A 20661-nucleotide genomic window follows, 5' to 3' on the forward strand; every position below is an offset into this window, starting at 1 on the left:
TGGCTGTGGCGTGACCGGTGACGTGGTCGACAGGTGCGGTTCACGGCGCTGGAGAGGCGGCACCACTGCCGCGAGTGCGGCGCGGTGTTCTGCGGGCGCTGCTCGCGCTACGAGGCGCCCGTGCGGCGCCTGCGCGCGCTGCGCCCCGTGCGCGTGTGCCAGCGCTGCCACGACGCCATACAGGCCAAGCAGTAGCGAGGTCAGTGCCCGCACCCGCACCGGACCAGGCGTGCCTCTGTCGCCACCCACCGGCCATATCTGTCCTGATCGTAAAAGACGCGTTTCGTTAGAGTGAGTCTTCTGTACCTAGTACTATTATTTATTCTGTGGCCAGACACACTCTTCACGTTAACTGACTGTTCATAAACCTTATTGCAAACTCATAAGGTCCCCCGATGGTCAGTAAAGATGGTTGCTGTTAGTAGGCTATACGATACGGCGCACTGTACAGAATTGAATTACACTACAATTTACGCGTTATCACACCAGGAATGCATGGTTGAAGTTTTCATTCATCATCATCATCAGCTTACTCTCGTCCACTGCTATAATAATATAATAGCAGCAAGCATAAGGCACTGGTCCCACCGCGAGCTAGTAAGCTATGAGCTATCGGCTATAAACACGAACAAAAGATAAGCACTCCCGTGTAAATAAAAGAGACACAGCGATATTTATAGTTACTCGCCCAGCGGTGAGCTATAAATATCGCCGTGTCTCTTCGCGGTGGGACCAGTGCCTAAGCCTCTCTTATTGCACGCCAATGAGCACGACATTTTTCATTTCTTATCGTTAATAGACATCTTTTCACATTTAATGCGACATAACAAGAAATTATTTTTGGATATCCGACTTGTATAATGTATGTACTTAGCTGAGGCTCCCAGAGCTGTATGAAGTGGATATAGTGTGCGAGGATTCGCACAGCTATCGCGGGTACTCTGCCTAATATTATATCATAATCACGTTTACAAGTTTTCAGATAACACAAATAATAGTATTTAATTTGTATGTGTGTTGTGTGTGTGTGTTGTTGTCCTAAGGCACCCCAGAGGTGCAAAGGGCCTTCACAAGCTCGCGCCACGCCTTCCTATCTTCAGCGACCGCTCTGGCCTCGCTCCAGCTCAACCCGACCGCTCGTAGTTCATTTGTGACGGACCGCTGCCAAGAGTGTACAGGGCGCCCGAGGCCACGGCTTCCGCCCGGCGGTTTCCAACCGAAAGCGATGGTTGCGTTGTTTGTTTCCCCTCTTCGAATAGTATGTCCTACCCATCCTACCCAGGGTAGGGTAGGAATTTGTATGTATTATAATATTATTAAAATAATCTCGTTTCAGGTTCCACAGACCACACGCTACGTGAAGTAGACGTGGATATCTACGTTACTCAACAAAGAATATTCAGTATTTTGTAAAAATGTCTACCTATTGAAATATTTGCTTGACTCGTACATGCACTATATAGATAAGATAACAGTGGTATTTAAGGTTTTTGTGTGCAAATGTTTTGGCAAATATTTATTTAAACTCCCGAGCAAAGTTATAGCCGTGTAACCAGATTATTACTAAATACTTATATTATATTATAAGTTATATTCAAGTTACAACTAATGGCCATGAAATTTTATACTCCAAATCCTCGTTAATGGGGTGTACATCTTTGACTAACTTCAAACAGGTTAACTTTTTTAACAATCATGATTTAATTTTTTAACAAGACAGTGCTACTTTTGTGAAAAATGGGCCACTTCTTATAGTGACGTCCATTAATGAACGTTTATTGCAACTGAGCAGGACATACTTAGTCGACAAGATAAAAATGCATAGAACGAAAGTCATACACAATTTATGACGAAGAAAACACTTTATTAGAGTTGATTTAGTACAGGCGCTTAAAATTATCGTAATGCCTGACTTTCTCAACCATCTAGTCAAATATTATTTATTATTATAAATAAATTATGTATTTTTTAGAGACTTAGTGGAATGTGAGTCATTTAGGGACACGCGACATTTATATTATCACGCTCACTGCGGCTCTGGGCCCAAAAGACCTGATGCAAAGTATGGTTAATTACGAGCTAATTACCGCAGCAAACGTTACGGCAATGGTACATGTTTAATAACAAACCCGGGGATAATGTGTGATGGATATTCCGAAAAATATGCATATATTATTCCTAAACAGTTATACTCATAGAAATAGGATTTATTTCACCTAGAATGATCCTAAAAAAACTGAATTCAGTTAGAGACTACAAATCCGCGGGCGACGTTTTTTTTTTAAACATATTTAAGATTTAAATTGATGTTATATCTTCTTGAGTAGCAGAGTTTATACGTGTATGTACTGTATGTATACAATGTACCAATCGTACGTTCGTAGTTCTTTTATTATCATCATCCAGTTTTAGATACCTATTTTTTTACATTAGGCAAACATTAATTTCTAATATGTTTAGTATTAACTGAACCGATTATTTAAATTTATTTCTTTTGATGCTTTTAATGCATTATTTATACATCCTAATCAGTATTAGTATTGTAAAAAAATTGGTAATATATTTTATTTATTGTTTTTATAGATCTCAGAACAGTTTGTCGAATATTATATGGTAATGGTATACACGTAATTAGTCTTAAGATTGTTTTCCCTTCGTTGTAAAGTATTTGAAGTACTCATGTAGCCTCGCTCAGTCTTCGATTGTGATAATATTTATTTTTAATTTATATGAATCTTATTATAAAATAAATGACCGAAAACCCTATTCTTGCTATATTGCAATTGCTGCAACATGTCAACCGTAAAGGTTATGATACTTATGATTTCTCTCAATTACTTGTTCAAACTTCCGAATAATAACCTGCCTACTTGCAGTCATATTTCTCATTATAATTTTTATTTAGATTAGTCTAGTCACAATAGAATGTACATATAAGGACTCAGGCTCGAGTAGCAGTCAATTTAACTTAATATGCAATTTTATACTCCATGCATTTTGAACATTCCTTAAGCGAAAAATAGATTGCGTTAATTTATTAATATTAATTTCTGGACTAATATTTTATTACAAAGTACCTACTACATGTGACTTTCCACATTTATGGTGGTCGGCGCTTACGTCGTAGCACCGCATTTAATACCTCCAATACTAATTTAGTATTAGAGCGTCATTAATAATAATAAAAAAACCTAAGCGCCAACTGCCATAAGGTACCTTTTCCCGTGGAACGGAACATAGGACGTGAAACATAAGCACTATATTGAAATATATTCGATGTTATATGAGTATTCGTCGTAACTTACAAATGTCATAAACTGATACCAAAATACAGCTTGTAAAATGAATGTCAATATACAATTGTAATAGACTATAATATAATAGCACATCTATATCGTCAAGTGACAAGCAAAAGTCACTAACACCATTGAAATTATTGGACAATAAACCGTGTTACAAGTGTAATAAAGTGCATTGTTACTTTAATTTTTTGATAGTACTTAGTGACTTTTGCTTGTCTCCCGACGGTGTATTGTTTACGTAATAGTGTTTCATGGTAGCTTTCTATACTTGTAAAAAGTTATGACATCCGAGAATAGAAAATTGCGTGAAAAAACAGCTTCTTCAAATGATATTAATCGGTAGCTACGGTCTCGCATTTAGCAACATGATTAGAATTAACATTGTAAGAGTATTAGAAGTAGGCGGGCTGTATTGTATAGAAAAATAATTTACAGACAATATATAGTAACGTTGTTTAGGTAGTACGTAGGCACTGAAGTTTATGGCGTTGATTAATGTATTCATGTGTAAATGAATAAAGTGGTGCAGCAAACTAACATGTCTTTTCTTTAAAAAAAAAGTCATCATTTTAAGCTAGTGGATGTTGCAATTAGCCTAAGGATACGGTGTAAAACAAACAAGATGTCAACTAAACATAATATTTATTCTTCATAATATTTGAACTCTCATTATGTATCTAAAATATCTACATTGTGTGCTGATATTTACATGCTTTTGACAAAGATAAAGTCACTGTAGAATATACAAAACATCCAACAAATTTCGAAATAACGTTTTAAGTACAATTTTTCAAAGAGTTACACATCTTTATAAGTACATGAAAATACGATTCACAGAATATATGTAATTTGTTTCAAGCTATGGCTACCAGTGGCTATAACAATGCATGTACTTAATGTTATGCAACAGCGTGCGGTTACACGTTTACAAAATACGGTGCTGTCGATCTCGAGTACAGTCAGCGTCGTATAGTAGGTAGCATCCAAAGTATTCAAATAGTTCGGTACGCCATACAAATAATATGGTGTACCGAACTATTTGAGTACTTTGGATGCTACCTACTATATGACGCTGACTGTACATGTACCTATTACGTATGAAAACTTATATAAATTACATATCACAATATTATGTACATAACAACTATTTTCTGATAATCAGACAATGGTACGTATGATAGAACCCATAGATCTGTGATTGGCAAATTTTTCTATGAAAACTACTGAGTATGTTGTCATATTAGACATATTTTAAGTACTAAGGTTTAGTCGATTAAGTAAAAAATATTACAAAAAGGTGTAGAAAAACACAAGGAAAAAATATGCAGTGCTAATTAGTGATATGCCTGTAGTGCCTCTCTACATAAAGTTATTTAGTTAGAGAAGGCTTACGTCTCAAAAAAGTCTGGAATGTATGCGCACTTTTACAGGTATAATCAATGACCACAACTATTATCCTATAATCCTATATTAGCCATAACTGCCAATAGCTTAACAAATTGGACTTCCCTTTTTTCATTTTTTAGTAGACATGTGTATGTTATCGTTGACAAAGAATTTTTAGTTTATCTGTTTCATACTTATCACCTCTACATTTTCAAAATAAGTTGTTAGATTGAACCGCAATAAAACAATGTATATTTACGTTATGAAACGTGGCGATATGATTTATCTAATGATATGATTTCCTAGTTAAATGATTGCTAGTAAAATAATGATTAATTCAGAAAAGTACAAAAATAAAATAAAAAAAGTAACAGAATAACATTAAAAATAACTCAAGACATAACACGTAAGTACACAAAATCTTTAAGTATTTCGAAGTAATTATTAAAGGACTACTTTACGCACAGTAACGGCAACCATTACAGGCTGCTCAAACTGTGTATATTGGTTCATTCAAAAATATATTCACAAACGTAAAGGTCTACAAATTTACAATTATTTACAAAATAAGTGGAAAAATATATCCAAACCCTATATAGTAAATGTATTAACCTATTAAGTTAAATACTGCATTGTTCGTTATTTTTGTTTCGCATTGTGGGAACAACGCTCTCGACTTGATAATACTGTCCATGGACGAATATACGTGAACTAGTTCTACCTTACGTATACTACATATAATTATCAAATTGTGCGGCGCAAAAGCACAGTGCGGTATGCTATAGACAGAAAAATTAAGTACAACATTTATCTAAGTTACATCCCCTCCCGGTTTACTCTGTCACCTTATAATGATAACTCAATGCGTCCAGAATATACGATTATCTAGAATAAGAGCTGATCACATAGTCACCAAAAGCTCAAGTGAGACTGATTCACTTAAGACTTATTCAGGCTGTCGCTTAATAATGACTAATTCATAACATCGTTTACTGGGACAATATAATTATTCAGACGGTTTGCCAGTGTGATAGATCCCATCACAAGTCGCAACACAGCATCCGTATAGATGGTGTATATTTTTATAAAACAAAAATATCACTCTCGCAAGTGAAGTCTGACCTGGCTAAGCCAGGCGAGTCACAATTAACAATTATTTATTCTACTAATACAATATCCAATATTTTAAAATAGACACCGATCGCATTCTCGTTACTAAGCTGACACTAGGCGTGCAGAGATTTTTTTAAAGTTTCGGTGACATTAAAACATCTATTATAAGACAATCAGCACCAACATACAACAATCCGTTCTTACAAAGCGTTTTTAAGAGCGTGTAATGTATTCATTTGCGTTCGTATTCAGCGTCTCATTCATTCAATAATAGTCCTAATAGATTTGAAAATACTCTATAAATAATAGCTTGAATTGAGCATTTCACACCTCGATGTTAACAAATTCGCCGATAAGTCCCAAACATATATACTCATTCATTTATTTTGTTTCGTGCGCTATCAATTTTCGTCTTGGTAATAATAAAGTTTGCATAATAATTACAACACAAACATCATGTAAAATTAGTCTAACCATTATGTAATTGTGTGGAATTTAATAATGAGTAACTCGCGTTGTGTCATCTAATTAACTATTTTCGACAATATCTCGAAATCAATCAAATGCCCTATTAAAGTAAAATGTAGGAAAACTCCCGTACACAACCGATTTGTACATACAAATATTATCAATTTTTTTGTCATTTCACTACAATGTTTCGGACTATGTAGCTTGTGCGGACAGCTTTAAATAAAATCACACGTTTAATGTAAAACGTTAAGGCAAGACGGACGAGCTCATCGTTACTAGTGATAGGGACAGGCTCGATTTAAAAAAAAATTAGACGGAGAACGTCGTTAGTATATAGTTTCTTCAGCCTCACTGGTCAGAGACGCGCGTGAGTCTACCCGAGAACTGTAAAATCTAGGTCCCCGACCGATCACATCGCAAATAAAGCTTCGAACGTTCTTGAGCGGTAACTCGCGGGCGAACGCTCAACACGCCTGGAAGAAGTATTCCGCGCACGTTTACATGGGGGCGGGCGTGGGCTGGGGCGCGAGGAAGGGGTTGGTGCTGGCGCCGGCGTAGGACATAGCGCGGGTGGCGGCGGCCAGCGGCGGCGGGCGGCGCGCCACGCGGCCCAGCCACGCGTCCGGCGCCGGCGCGCCCGCCGGCAGCGGCACGGGCGCCAGCGGCACCGGCTCCTCCGCCAGCGCGCGCAGCCCCAGCGACAGCTGCTGGCACATCGCCAGCACCGGGTCCGAGCCCTCCGGTTCGCCAGTCTGCACGATACAATCAAATTAATATATATCACTAAACCGGCATAAACTTTCTATTTTGGATCCTACATAATCGCCTATATAGTAGTAGTGAAGAAATTTATGGCCGGTTGTACCGAACCGTCTTTACAGCGTTCGAGCGTTCGCTAAATTTTAATGTGGGGAAAGTTTCACAGTTTTGGACCCGGGTATGTCCTTAAACTACGTCCAAACCAGCGGTGGTAGGTCCCGCAAGGGGCCGCCTGGTTTGCTACCACCCTCCCGCCGGAGTCAGGCGCCAAGCAGCCTTGCTGCGTTTCGTCTATGTGCGGGAGTACCAGTGCCTTTGGGGGATGATTGGCTGTCAGTTGTGTTGCATAATGCCGGTTTTTGGATTCTTGAGTGACGTCGGGCCGAGCGGCTCACGCTGGAGGGTAGCGGGATCCGAGGCACGGTCTTGCCGGTGGCCGACCGCAGGAAGTTGGGGGCCCAATTGTACGACAGCCACGTACGAGAGGCTGCCCCGCCACCTAGCGAAAAATCCTGGAATAGCTCCACCGTGCCAGATGGCGACTGGACGGGAGGACCCGGTGGGTTATTTCAGGGGGGCTCGGGCGTCCCCGCAGTCTCCAAGTGAGCTCCTCATTGTCCGGATTAGCTCAAGTGATCCAATTGGTAAACACAACACCTCGACAGGCATTTTTTTCACCCATCCCACACTCCACAAACATGAAGTCGAAAAGGAAAAAGAATAGGGTTAAACACCGGCTGCACTTCCTCCCATTGAAAGTGCACCTCACCAACATCAGGGGGTTGCACTCAAATATCGATCCGGTCCACCACCATCTTGAAACCGAAAAACCGCACCTATTCTTTTTGACGGAGACGCAAATCAAAACCCCAGCGGACGCGTCGTACCTCAACTACCCAGGCTACTCACTGGAACATAAGTTCAGAGCACGTGCTGGGGTCTGTGTGTACGTCCGCGATGACATTTGCTGCAAGCGTCTCCGTTGCTTTGAGGCTGCCGGGTTTTCCATTTTGTGGATTATGGTTGACTCGGGCTCAGAGAAAACTCTGTATGCCTGTGTCTACCGATCGCACAGCGGAAACCAGGAGACAACTAGGCTCTTTGACCACCTTACTGAGATGGCAGATAAAGCCCAACAGCGGTACCCTGCGGCTCAACTCGTATTCCTTGGGGACTTTAACGCCCACCACGAGGAGTGGCTGTTCCCGTTCAAGAATACCTGCCACGCTGGGAGGGAAGCGCGCAAATTTGCTGTATCCCTAAACCTTACCCAGCTGGTAAATGTTGCGACGCGGATACCGGATGTTACTGACCATACACCCAATTGCCTTGACCTTCTGCTGACAACTGATCCAGACAGGCACTCGGTTTCGGTCTCAGCTCCGCTAGGATCGTCCGATCACTGTCTAGTGAAATCCGTGTCGATCCACTCTCCTCCTGATCTCTGCCCTAGGGGCACGAGGAGAGTATGGCGATACGAGTCAGCGGACTGGGATGAGATGCGGCATTTCTTTGCGTCTTTCCCCTGGCAGCAGGTCTGTTTTTCTTCGGGTGACCCCTCTTGTTCTGCTGAGGCTGTTGCTGATGTGATTCGGCAGGGAATGGAATATTTCATTCCGTTCTCCGACCTATCGCTCGATCACAAGACCCGAGCATGGTACAATTCGGACTGTGCTAGAGCCGAGGCCCTTAAGCAGTCTGCCTACCAGGCTTGGGTATTAGCCCGCGATACCAAAGCTGGAGCACAGAGGGTTCGCGCGAGGAAAAAAGCCTTTAACTCAGCTGCCAAGTCCTGCAAACGGGTGCTTCAAAAGGCTCGATTCGACCACGTCGAATAGGGGCCAAACTCGCCTCCTACCCTCCTGGTAGCAAGCGGTTCTGGTCCCTGTCGAAAGCGGTCGAATCCAACTTCTGCCGACCCACATTGCCACCTCTGCAGAAACCTGATGGGACACTGGCCCACTCCGCGACAGAGAAAGCTAACTTGTTTGCTTCTCTGTTTGCGAGCAATTCACGTCTAGATGCAGGCTCAAAACTTCCACCTACGCTACCTCAATGCAGTTCCTCTATGCAGAGAATTGCTATACATCAAAAAGAGGTACGCCGAGCTCTGCAGAATCTTGACGTGAATAAGGCCAATGGACCAGACGGTATACCTGCACGTGTACTAAAGCAGTGTGCGCCTGAGTTGTCTCCTGTACTGACACGCCTGTACCGCCTCTCTCTCCAAACAAGAACGGTGCCGAAATCCTGGAAGCTTGCAAACGTGCAGCCAGTACCCAAGAAGGGTAGTCGTGCTGATCCCTGCAATTACCGACCAATCGCCATTACCTCCATGCTCTGTAAAGTCATGGAAAGGGTACTTAACGGCAAGCTGCTGGCATACCTCGAAGCAAATGATCTGCTCAGTGACCGTCAGTATGGTTTTCGCCGAGGTCGGTCTACTGGGGATCTTTTAGCGTATGTCACGCACTGCTGCGGCGAGGCCATCGAGAGGAACGGTGAAGCGCTTGCTGTTTCACTGGACATCTCGAAGGCCTTTGACAGGGTTTGGCACGCAAGTCTCCTTAGCAAGCTTCCTGCATACGGCATCCCTGCTGACTTTTGTAGCTGGCTATCTGATTTCTTGAGTGAACGGTCGATCAGAGTAGTTATTGATGGCTGCTCTTCGGACCTCATGGCCATTGACGCTGGTGTTCCTCAGGGGTCTGTTCTCTCCGCAACCCTTTTCCTGCTCCACATTAACGACATGCTGCAACCCAGCATTGTAGGTTATGCAGATGACAGTACGGTTGTTGAAAGATATTTGGCTAGTGCAGGGGACAGCAGGGAGGATATACGTTCACAGAGAGAGGCCATGGTTGAGCGAATGAACTTGACCCTTAGTCTCGTTTCCCAGTGGGGTGATGACAATCTGGTCACGTTCAATGCCTCCAAATCGCAGACGTGTCTATTTTCCGCAAAACGGAGTCCATTCGACCTGACTCCTTCTTTCCGGGGTGCATCTGTACCTATTGCCGACAGTCTGGAACTCCTCGGCATGGAGCTGAGTTCAGTCCTCAGCTTCGGCAGCTTCATTGAGTCTAAAGCTCAAACTGCGGCCAGAAAGCTGGGCGTCCTAAATAAGGTGAAGCGATACTTCACACCTGGACAGCTTCTAACACTTTACAAAGCTCAAGTGCGGTCGTGTATGGAGTATTGCAGCCACCTGTGGGATGGCTCAGCTAAATACCAACTCGCCGCTTTGGACTCAGTGGAGCGCAGAGCCAGGAGGATGATTGGCGACAAGAAGCTAACGGCTAAGCTTCAGTCTTTGGCCCATCGGCGGAAAGTCGCCAGCCTGTCGGTATTCTACAGGCTGCACTTCGGGGAGTGTGCCCAAGAGCTACACGAGCTTATACCACCGTCCCCATTCTACCATCGGACTTTTAGACGCACGGCCGGTTTCCATCCTTACATGGTAGATATTCCACCAATTCGCACGAAGCGCTTTGCTTCTACTTTCCTTATGCGAACTGCCAAGGAATGGAATTCCCTGCCGGCGCCTATATTTCCGTGTTCTTATAACCCGGCAACCTTCAAATCAAGAGTGAACAGGCACCTTCTGGGCGAGCTCGCTCCATCGTAGGCCACGTCTACGCCTCGGCTAGTCTGTGGCCATGAGTAAGCCCATTCATAAAAAAAAAAAAAAAAAGTTCACTGATAAGAGACGGATGATCACTCCGTTAATTGTTGTCGGTGTAATTGGTCCATAATCTATTAAGGGTCAGTTGCCCTGCTCACAATTAGTGGATTGTTCAACGTCCCGCGAGATTAAACGATGAAACTTTCCACATCATAAAATTTAGTAATCGCTTTAAGGTTGACCGATAATTTACCACATCCGACCTAAAGAGAGGTAAGTCGGGTATTAGGCAAGTTTTAAGCGTCATAGAATATCTTCTGGAATTTTTAAGTATTAAACGGCTGCTTGGTCTGTTTGAAAACTCGTACCTGTGCAAACGTGGTGTCCGGCGCAGGGCTGGCGCTGTGCGCGGGCGCGGGCGGGGCGGCGGGCACGGGCGCGGCGCGCGGCGGCGAGCCCAGCCCGGCGCGCGTGCGCTCCAGGTTGGACGGCAACTCGCTGATGCGGAGCGACATCTGACGCTTGAACGGGGAACTGTGAAGAGAAATACCAAAAATTAAGTATGATTGATGCTACAATACAATGTCCCCAGATGTCATTACAGATTACATCATTCATCATTACATCCAGATTACATCAAATTAGCCCACAAATAAAAGCCGCCTAGTGAAAGTGTCGAACAGTTTACTAGAGTCAGTGATCAGTGCACCTTCGATAAACTCTTATAAAAACAAACTCGATGAAAAGTTTCGTCGACTACAAAATACAAAAGTGAACATTGATGTGCACGTATAAAGCTTTAAGCTGCCTGTGCATTCACATATAATAATAATTGCATTTAGATTAAATTGTCTTAAAGGGCCTCTGCGCTGTTGGCTTCGGCCCCACGTACGCCTCCCAAAGGTCCGGGACCCCATGGTCTCGAGATATGGAAAAGACACACAATAATAATAAATCGTTTAGAGTAACTGTTTAACCCCCGTGCGAGTAGTTAATTTGTACATAAACATGTGCTCTGACCTGTTATTAAGATGCGCGAAGCCCCTAAACGAGCCCTGCCGCTCCAGCAGGTGCGGCGCGGCGTGCGGGCGCTCGACGGCGAACGGGTTGTGCGGCGTGGGGCGCGGCGCGGCCTGCGCCGGCGGCGCCGAATGCGGCGCCGCGCTCGCCGGCAGCGCCGGCACCGGCGGCGCGTCCGCCTCCGACGCGCGCCGAGACGTCATCGCTGGAAATACACATCCATTACTAAAGTTTATTCACTTTACCTCATTCTTCTTCACGGAGTGCAGTTTTTCCAGTGAACGCATATATTTAGTATGGAAACCGCCTTTAGGAACATTACCGTTCAAATTCTCGGGCCAAATTAGCACACATACAAAATTACGCCTACATTTAAATAAGCCGACGCGTTTACAGAGCCTGTAATCAAAGCTGGTAAACAAAATAATAGTCATCTTTATTACACTAATGGAACATAGCTAAGTGTAGATGAAATGCATATAATGTCAATAACTACCAATCAGCGACATTAATCCGCTAATAACCTTCTTGTTGTACGTACTGGCCGCTGAGAGTTTGCGGTTCATATTTGCTTAGAATATGACTTGGACAGGGATAGGTTTATGCCATACATTGAAGAACCAGTCAAATAATTCACGTATAATAATTTAATGCAGATTAAAAGATAACTAGTTAAAATGTTGTTATGAAATGACAGACTAACTCAACATAAGTAAATATATCATTGTTGTATAAATGTATTCCGCTATAATAAGTATTTTGTATATTTTATTATAAATTTGTATGGCAGTGCGAAGTCACGTTCAGGTATAGTCTGTCCGTTTTTCTAAGATCAAGTACGCCATTGTAAATGTATGGTAAACTTGATCTTAGAATTCGGACTGGCTATACAGCCTGCAAAATTTACATGGGTACACGAATCGGGTCAAAAATCGCTTGAGAGAGAACCGACATAACGTATGCGGAGTGAAATTTGGACAAAGTTCAATATTGTTTTAAATAGAAAAAACACCATTCTTTTTTCAAATAATTATGTTCTTATAATAATGTATATATCAAGGCTTAATGCAAAAAATAGTTTACTCCCATGCGAGATGCTTTACGGCAGTTCTGTGGTACTTTGTCCATCGCTGTCGAAAACACAGATGTCGGCATTTTATTCAGCTCCGATTTTATTTTTCGAATCAAACTCTGTACATTTTTGGGACGAAAATTATTGTAATATACTCGCCTCTTTAGATTTGCCCAAAAATCTTCTATAGGGCGAAGTTGCGGAACATTAGGTGGATTTGATGTCTTCGGTACGTATAGGATGTTTAACTCCGCCATTTTGCTAAGGGTTTTTTTGGAATAATGGCTTGAGGCTAAGTCTGGCCAAAACACTACATTTTCTCCTCTATGACTCGTATTTATGAAATCCCGCACTAATGGCAAACATCGCTCTATGTAGCGGTCGGCGTTCACAGCTAAACCTGACTCAAAGAATACAGGCTTAGACATTCCGCGTCGACTGATGGCAAGCCATAGCAAAACTTTTTTAGGAAATTTTGTATGCTCAACATATTTCACGTTCTCATCGGTTGGACCATTGGTGTTCTCAAAATAGTAATTGCCTTGCCACTCGTTTCCATCTAACGTGAAATATGACTCGTCATCCATAACGCAAGTGACATTGTTTTTAGCGTAAAATATTTCTTTGACTAATTTACGCAGCCGTACTTTCTGAGTGATTTCTTGGTTTTCAGAGACAGTGGGCTTAACTTTTCTACATCGCTTATCGATGCCCATGTCTTTAAGATATTTTTTAACAGTTTTGCCGTCAGTTTTAAATTTTCTTCCCAACTCTCTATAAGATTTTGCGACACGGCCGGCCGTAATTTTCTTTAATCGAGCTCTTTCAGAAACCTTGCTCAAGCTGGAATAGTTTCCAGAACCAGGCTTTCTAGCAGTGGTTTTCTTCAAGGCAAAGGACGCCAGAATATTGTAAATAGTGCTTCGACTCTCACCCATTTGCACAAAATGTTCCACCACCTTTGATTTCGGCCATAGGGGATGGCTACTATAGAAATTACATACTGTTTGACGACGGCGTTCTTGTTGATTTACCATAATTACAAAATTAAACACCCAATCTTTATGAGACTTACCAAACTGATTGACAGATATATTGACTTTACATTGACAACACATATTTTTTATTCAGATTTTTGTGTTTTTATATTTTATATATACAAACTTTGTCCAAATTTCACTCCGCATACGTTATATGTGACGGTAGAGGGTGGATTCGAATGATCAACATTTTCAGATAATGTGTGTATTTGTTAAATTAATTCAGTGGAAGTGTATCTACATATAGGAGACCGGTAGTCCTGCAGCGCTGGCTATATTTTGAGCCCTAACTTAAAGTAATATTAAAGTCAAATTTTTTTTCGCTTACGAATGCTGTTTTAAGATGTTAATCTTACATTTTGTTTTGTGTCACAGATAATGTTTGCTTTTTAAGTTATTTAATAATTTGTGGTAATTATTTTTATTTTGAATTATTTTGGAGAAAAGAATATTCGAGAGAAAACATGTAACTGTGTCGCATTTAGGATAGTTTTTTTTATGTGAAAACATAGTTTGTGTCAATTACGTCCATTGCAATCGGATACTATGTCATACTATTCAAAATGACTCAAAAAATAATTAAAGTTAAAATAAATTGCTGACGTCGCATTTAATCGTATCAATATGTACATTACATGTTTTTGTGTCTTATTGAGGCACAGCTTCATAAGATTTTTGATAATTTTGTTCTAACAGGCTATTACCATAACAAAAGAATATTAAGGTTACTAGAGTTCACACCTTATTAATGTAAAAGGCGGGATAAATAAGAAATATGAATTTGTGTCAGTTTCATCCATTGCATAAACAAATAATACAAAAATAATGTTCGCGTTCATACGACGTTAGGGTGGCTCTTAACGGGCAACGCGGGCCGTGCACGGGGAGCGGGCGCGGCGGGCGCGGCGCGACCTTGGCGTGGCGGCGGGTAAGGGCCTCTCTCTAAAAACCACACGTTGCGTACGCAACGCATGTTTACTTCGCCTGCGCGCCAAATTAACGCAACTTATGCAAAGTTATACTACTACAAAGAGAACTTATAGATATTGTACATTATGTCACCATTTAGCAAAATAACTGTAAGTGTGTAAGTAAGAAAGAGAATTAAGGTCTGTTTATATCTATACACATTGAGAATGTGAAATTCCTCTTTGACATTCGTTACGTAATGTTGATTAACAAATATCCATCCTGAAGGCCTACCGCGAACATCGCAATTCGCAAATTGCGGACATCTTTCTCTGTCACTTTTATTACGTCTAATTGGAGTAAAAGAGAAAGAGTTCGCAATTTACAAACTTTAGTGTTCACGGTTACGCATCATATACTTGTGACAATGACAGGGAAAAGGTACCACTTGAGTAAAATTTGCTTATTAATGCCGTGACTTGAGGTAACTTTCATTCTTTGATAAAAATATTACTTCTTGAACTTAATTTATATTAATGTTATTAATATTTTGATTTCTATATCTAATTATCTAATCAAGTCTAACTTCAATATATCTTAATTATATGGGGCATTATCTATGAAAACGGACCTTATTGTCGATGGCGCTTACGCCGCACAGCGTCGCGCGGCATAGTATTCAATATCGGAGCTTGGTTAATAATGGCGTAAGCGCCATAGACAATAAGGCCCCTTTTCATAGATAACGTCACATATGGACTAATAAATTTTAATATAAACATTTTTTTTTCATTATAAATAGCACAAACCAGTCTTTCCATACTTAACGTAAATTATGCACATTATTTTTTTAATGTATTTTTTTGTTCTTAGCATTTTTTTACAATAGATATTATTAATTACACGTATTGAGGTTATTTAAAGCCTGTTTAGTCTTATGTTTTGAATACATTTACCTTAAATAATAATTACCAACACTTTTGATAGTTCAAGCTTCTTGGATAATACCTTTGGGTTCAATTGGCGTAAAGGACATTTTGGCGAAAATAAGTTATATCCACTACCGTAGCCTCAAAGGCCTTAACTGACAAAACGCGATTTTCCAGGAGAGCCAAAAATCAGTTTTGTTTTGAGAAAAAAATCAGACACTTTTGTTTGTTTGAATTAACTGATGCCTGTATGTGGCTTATTCCTAATTTTTTGAGGTCTTTTAAACTGATTTCTTGAATACAATGCTTATTTACGAAAATAGCATGTCCGTTACGCCAAAAAACACGACTATTTTTAAAAAGGCGTCCCTTACGCCTCTTCTTTGCAATATTGGCAACTTGCATTTAGGGAACACTATACTTCTAGTACTATACTTTACATTTTTTTTCCGAAAAATTATAGAGATGTATTCACTGTCAAGTTTTCCCCATTTTTGTTATTTTGGATACTTAAACGTGGAAAAGGTCGTTTTCTTAGCCACAAAAACAATGTTTTTTTTTTATTTGTTTATATTACTTCAAGTATATTTAATTTAATTTGGTAGGTGAGAAGAGATCTCTGCTAAAAACAATTGAAAACCGAAGGGGAAACATGTTGGGGCACATGATACGTCACGATACTTACATAAACTCTATAATTGAAGGCAGAATAGAAGAACAGAGAGGCAGGGGAAGACCGAGACGTGCATATATTGACCAGGCCAAAGAGAAAATTAATGTAGTGACGTGACGCATCAGGAGCTCAAAACAGTGGCAGAGAAAAGAACGGAATGGCGAATACTCCACCGACAAGAGCTAGGTTACTATGAAGTATTTGAACAAATTAAATTGAAGTATTATTATTATACATTTACCCTCAATAATAATTACCACCAATAATACTAATATTAATTTGACGACCAGTCTGGCCTAGTGGGTAGTGACTCTGCCTGCGAAGCCAATGGTCCTGGGTTCGAATCCCAGTAAGGGCATTTATTTGTATGATGATACAGATATTTGTTCCTGAGTCATGGGTGTTTTATATGTATTTAAGTATTTGTATATTATATATATCGTTGTCTGAGTACCCACAACACAAGCCTTCTTGAGCTTACTGTGGGACTTAGTCAATCTGTGTAAGAATGTCCTATAATATTTATTTATTTATTTATTATTATTTAATTACCAACTCTTTTGATAGTTCAAGCTTCTTGGATACTAATTACCTTTGGGTTCAATTGGCGTAAAGGACATTTTGGTGAAAATGAGTTATATCGACTACCGTAGGCTCAAAGGGCTTAACTGACAAAACGCGATTTTTCAGGAGAGTCAAAAAACAGTTCTGTTTGAGGAAAAAATCAGACCTTTTTTGTTTGTTTGAATAAACTAATGCCTGTATGTGGCTTATTCCTAACTTTTTGAGGTCTTTTAAACTGATTTCTTGAACTTACAATACAATGCTTATCAACGAAAATAGCATGTCCGTTACGCCAAAAAACACGACTGTTTTTAAGAAGAGCGTCCCTTACGTCTCTTCTTTATTGTTTATCTTATTAGAAAAAAGGGCGTAATGTACTAAACTTTAAACTGTTTTAGTACCATTTGGCGTAAATCCAATAATTTCGTTGCAATATTGCCAATATTGCTACTACTTGCATTTAGGGAACACTATACTTCTAAGTACTTACTATAATTTACATTTTTGTTTCGAAAAAATATAGAGATGTAGTATTCACTGTTAAGTTTTTCCACATTTTTGTTATTTTGAATACTTAAACGTGGAAAAGGTCGTTTTCTTAGCAACTAAAACAATGTTCTATTTATTTGTTTAGGTATATTACTTCAACAGAATCACTGCTGTCCAACCATTGATGTATATATTGATATACAACAATTTCTAACAAATTAATTTAACTATAGAAAGTATTATGCGTTATTTCTGTTTGTAATGTTAATTAGATTATAAATTTTACTTTTACATACTAAAATACTATTAGGTACAATAGTAGTTTAGAAATTTCATATGCCTATTCAGTAAAACTTAATGAATATGATCGCATATTTATGACATTACATTAGAGTAGAAAAAGGCCAGGCTTACGTACTTCTATGGATTTCAATGCAAACGTTAATTTAACTAAACAGTAACTTTCATAAGGGTAATCCTGTAAATTAGGGTTTAAACAAAAAAGTATTAATGATACGTTTTAATCAATAGGTATTACCAATGACCCAGTCACAAACAAAACTAAAAGTTATCAGTCTTACCTTAATTAAACGCCATAATTATCATTTGAATATAGTCATGTTTTATTATTTTCATAAAACTGATGAAAAAGTACCCACTAGTTCAGTTTAAATTGTCAAAATTTAGTAACCCTATAAATAAAGCAATGAGCACATGAGCAGGTAATGCAAGTACCTACTTAATAAAAAATTCACAAGGAAAGTATCTCGCTCATCCCACTTAAACACAAAAAACAACAATTATAAACCCGAAATTATACATAGTATGGGGGCGTATCTCGTACATTGAATTCAATGTACGAGATACGTACCCCATACTATAACACTCGTGTAAACATCCATGAGTTGTGGGCGTAACGTACATTTAGCACTCAAAAAGCGCAAAGAGGCGTAACGGACAAAAAATTACCACATATTTATTTAATAAAATTTCCGATGCAAAAGACATCCACGCAAATCGTACACAAAGTTGGGAGTTACGCCAAAATGTCTCACAAAATTTTTTTGAATTGGCAGATACGGCCAAATGCGTTGGAAAATTGTATTCAAGCATTGATTTTTCATAGTGCTTAACGGACATTTTTTTCAAGTTATCGAGACGTTAAATAATACTATTCGATAGAAAAAAAAATACTGAGTATAACTGCATTTTCGCAATTTTGTCCCTTACGCCCTTTGAGCCTACGGTAGTCGTTATATACAGTTATGTTCAGAATTCCAAGCTCTTTCGTTCGATATCTCTTAAAAAGTTGCCTTTACGACCCAATTTTTGCACTATGAGCTTGCAACAACAGCTTATCTCAATGGTAAATTACCAGTTATAAATTAGAAATATGGATATTATCGTAAAGGTTACCGCTATAAATATTGTTGTAAATGACTTACATGTGTTTTGTCGTCCTTTAAGCCCTTCATTTGTCTTAATGATTTTTCATATCGTATCTCGTATGGTCAATGTGGTTGTAAAGGACATATTATACTACATATTGATATTATTTTACTTGCCCTTTATTTTCGTCCCTTTTGCGGAGGAAAAAGCGGGCTGCTGGGGTGCTGACGCGAAACAATTTGTGCGTGACATAGGCAAAAGGGAGAGGATCCCCACTCTGAATCTTTTCTGGTGCAGAGGCTGTCCATAGCCATCCAGCGGGGTAATGCCGTGAGTATTATGGGCACTTTTGCACCGGAAGCGATAAAGAACGGGTTTGACTAATAGTTACTGTGTAATTATTTTTAAGATGTAAAATTCCTATGTATGAAAATTTTAATAAACAAAGTTCTTATGATTTTAGACACTATACTATTATAACTCTAATCGGGATATACTTGGCATAATCAACTACCGTTTGATACATTTTTAAGCTTCGTAACAGTAAATTATGCTGAGAAAAGTTAACATGTGTACCGTGACTGGTAACTAATACACCCCGAATTTGGAATAAAATAGTCTGATAACGTCTCTTACGTCCCCCTAATAAACAAGATTCACTAAATTATCAAAAATTTCATGGGCGTAAAGGACATTCATAGTGTTTTTGACCAATTTTAAAGGAAATTAACTTCTTTCGTATTTAATTTATAGATATGATTGCTAATTCAGGTTAAAGAGACTAACATTTTGAGTACTTTTCCAATACACATCAAAAACATAGCTCGATAAACCACAAAAATATATTATAAACATTTTTAAAAAATGCAGTTTTTCGCGTCTCCTGAAAAGTAGCATTTTGTCCTTTACGCCAATTGAACCAAAAGGTATCGTAATGATATATATTACTAAAATTTATAAAATCAGTCTTTATATTATGTATCAACTAGGTACATATTATAGTTGCACATGCAAGTGCAAATATTTTCATTGCATTCAATTCATGCTATGTTGTGGGGGCGTGGCTAACGATAATCGCAAGCCAACATTTTTTCTCAGAATTATACCAACCCGGTGGAGCCCGTAATATCACCAAAATAATTAAAACAATTATATTCTGCTCCTCAAACGAACATACTTTTTTTTTCAATAACTTTTATAATTTATGAAGTCTTGTATTCAATGTACATCATCATCATTATAATTGACGTTGCTTGCCAGGCTTTATACATCACAAAATTAGCAATACATTGCGTCTTAAAATAATCTTAAAAAGTGTTCTAAATATCGAATAAAAGTTATTTTTAAAAGTCGCTGATGTGATATTCTCATTCAAAAGGTAGGGACCACTTTGTCGTTTACCATAAAGACGAAACTTTATTGTATCTTTATACAAATAACCTGTCAGCGAGTCCTTATGGCAAGGATAAAGTGGTACCTTTTGATTGCGAACTTCACGAATGTTGGTCAGTATGAGGAGCCTATGAAAAGATGCCTCCGAATGAAATAAATACAATACACTGGCTCCTCTACACGATGGGCCAATGCCGGCCACTCCAAGGGACGCATTTATGCGTTAGAGGGAGCAAGTGATATTGCTATCTCATTCTACCGCATGGCTGCGTTCCTTGGAGTGGCCGGCGTTGGCCCATCGGATAGAGAAGCCATAATGTTCATCTAACAAGCACCCTACCCGCGTAGGTAGCCTTCCCCGCGTACGCCGTTCATGCAAAGTTTTATTTTGCCAAATAGTAAAAAACCGTGGTTGAAAATGACCCAAATCATGAATGTTGTCTCGATGTGGCATTATAATAATGTAGACGTAAACTTAATAACATGAATTTTTTTTTGAGGCAGATATTTGATTTTTATAAGAAAAAA

General features: G+C 39.5%; 2 protein-coding genes across 7 annotated transcripts in view; one reads left to right on the forward strand and one right to left on the reverse strand.

Moving 5' to 3' along the window:
- Nucleotides 1–3839, forward strand: part of LOC134664540 (WD repeat and FYVE domain-containing protein 3) — a 50639-nt gene extending 46800 nt beyond the window's left edge. For all 6 annotated transcript variants that reach the window (XM_063521242.1, XM_063521250.1, XM_063521259.1 and 3 more), the window contains 2 exons: nt 34–199; nt 1337–3839. In XM_063521242.1, the coding sequence (XP_063377312.1) occupies nt 34–195 (162 nt within the window). In that variant the 3' untranslated portion in view covers nt 196–199; nt 1337–3839. The remainder of the gene's footprint in view (nt 1–33; nt 200–1336) is intronic.
- Nucleotides 3840–3927: 88 nt separating this feature from the next.
- Nucleotides 3928–20661, reverse strand: part of LOC134664735 (protein numb) — a 33469-nt gene continuing 16735 nt past the window's right edge. Inside the window, exons 5-7 of the mRNA XM_063521485.1 lie at nt 11677–11881; nt 11025–11190; nt 3928–7009 (exon numbers count right to left, since the gene is read on the reverse strand). Of these exons, the coding sequence (XP_063377555.1) occupies nt 6770–7009; nt 11025–11190; nt 11677–11881 (611 nt within the window). The 3' untranslated portion in view covers nt 3928–6769. The remainder of the gene's footprint in view (nt 7010–11024; nt 11191–11676; nt 11882–20661) is intronic.

This window comes from Cydia fagiglandana, chromosome 1 (genome assembly GCF_963556715.1).
Source record: "Cydia fagiglandana chromosome 1, ilCydFagi1.1, whole genome shotgun sequence".
Classification (NCBI taxonomy): domain Eukaryota; kingdom Metazoa; phylum Arthropoda; class Insecta; order Lepidoptera; family Tortricidae; genus Cydia; species Cydia fagiglandana.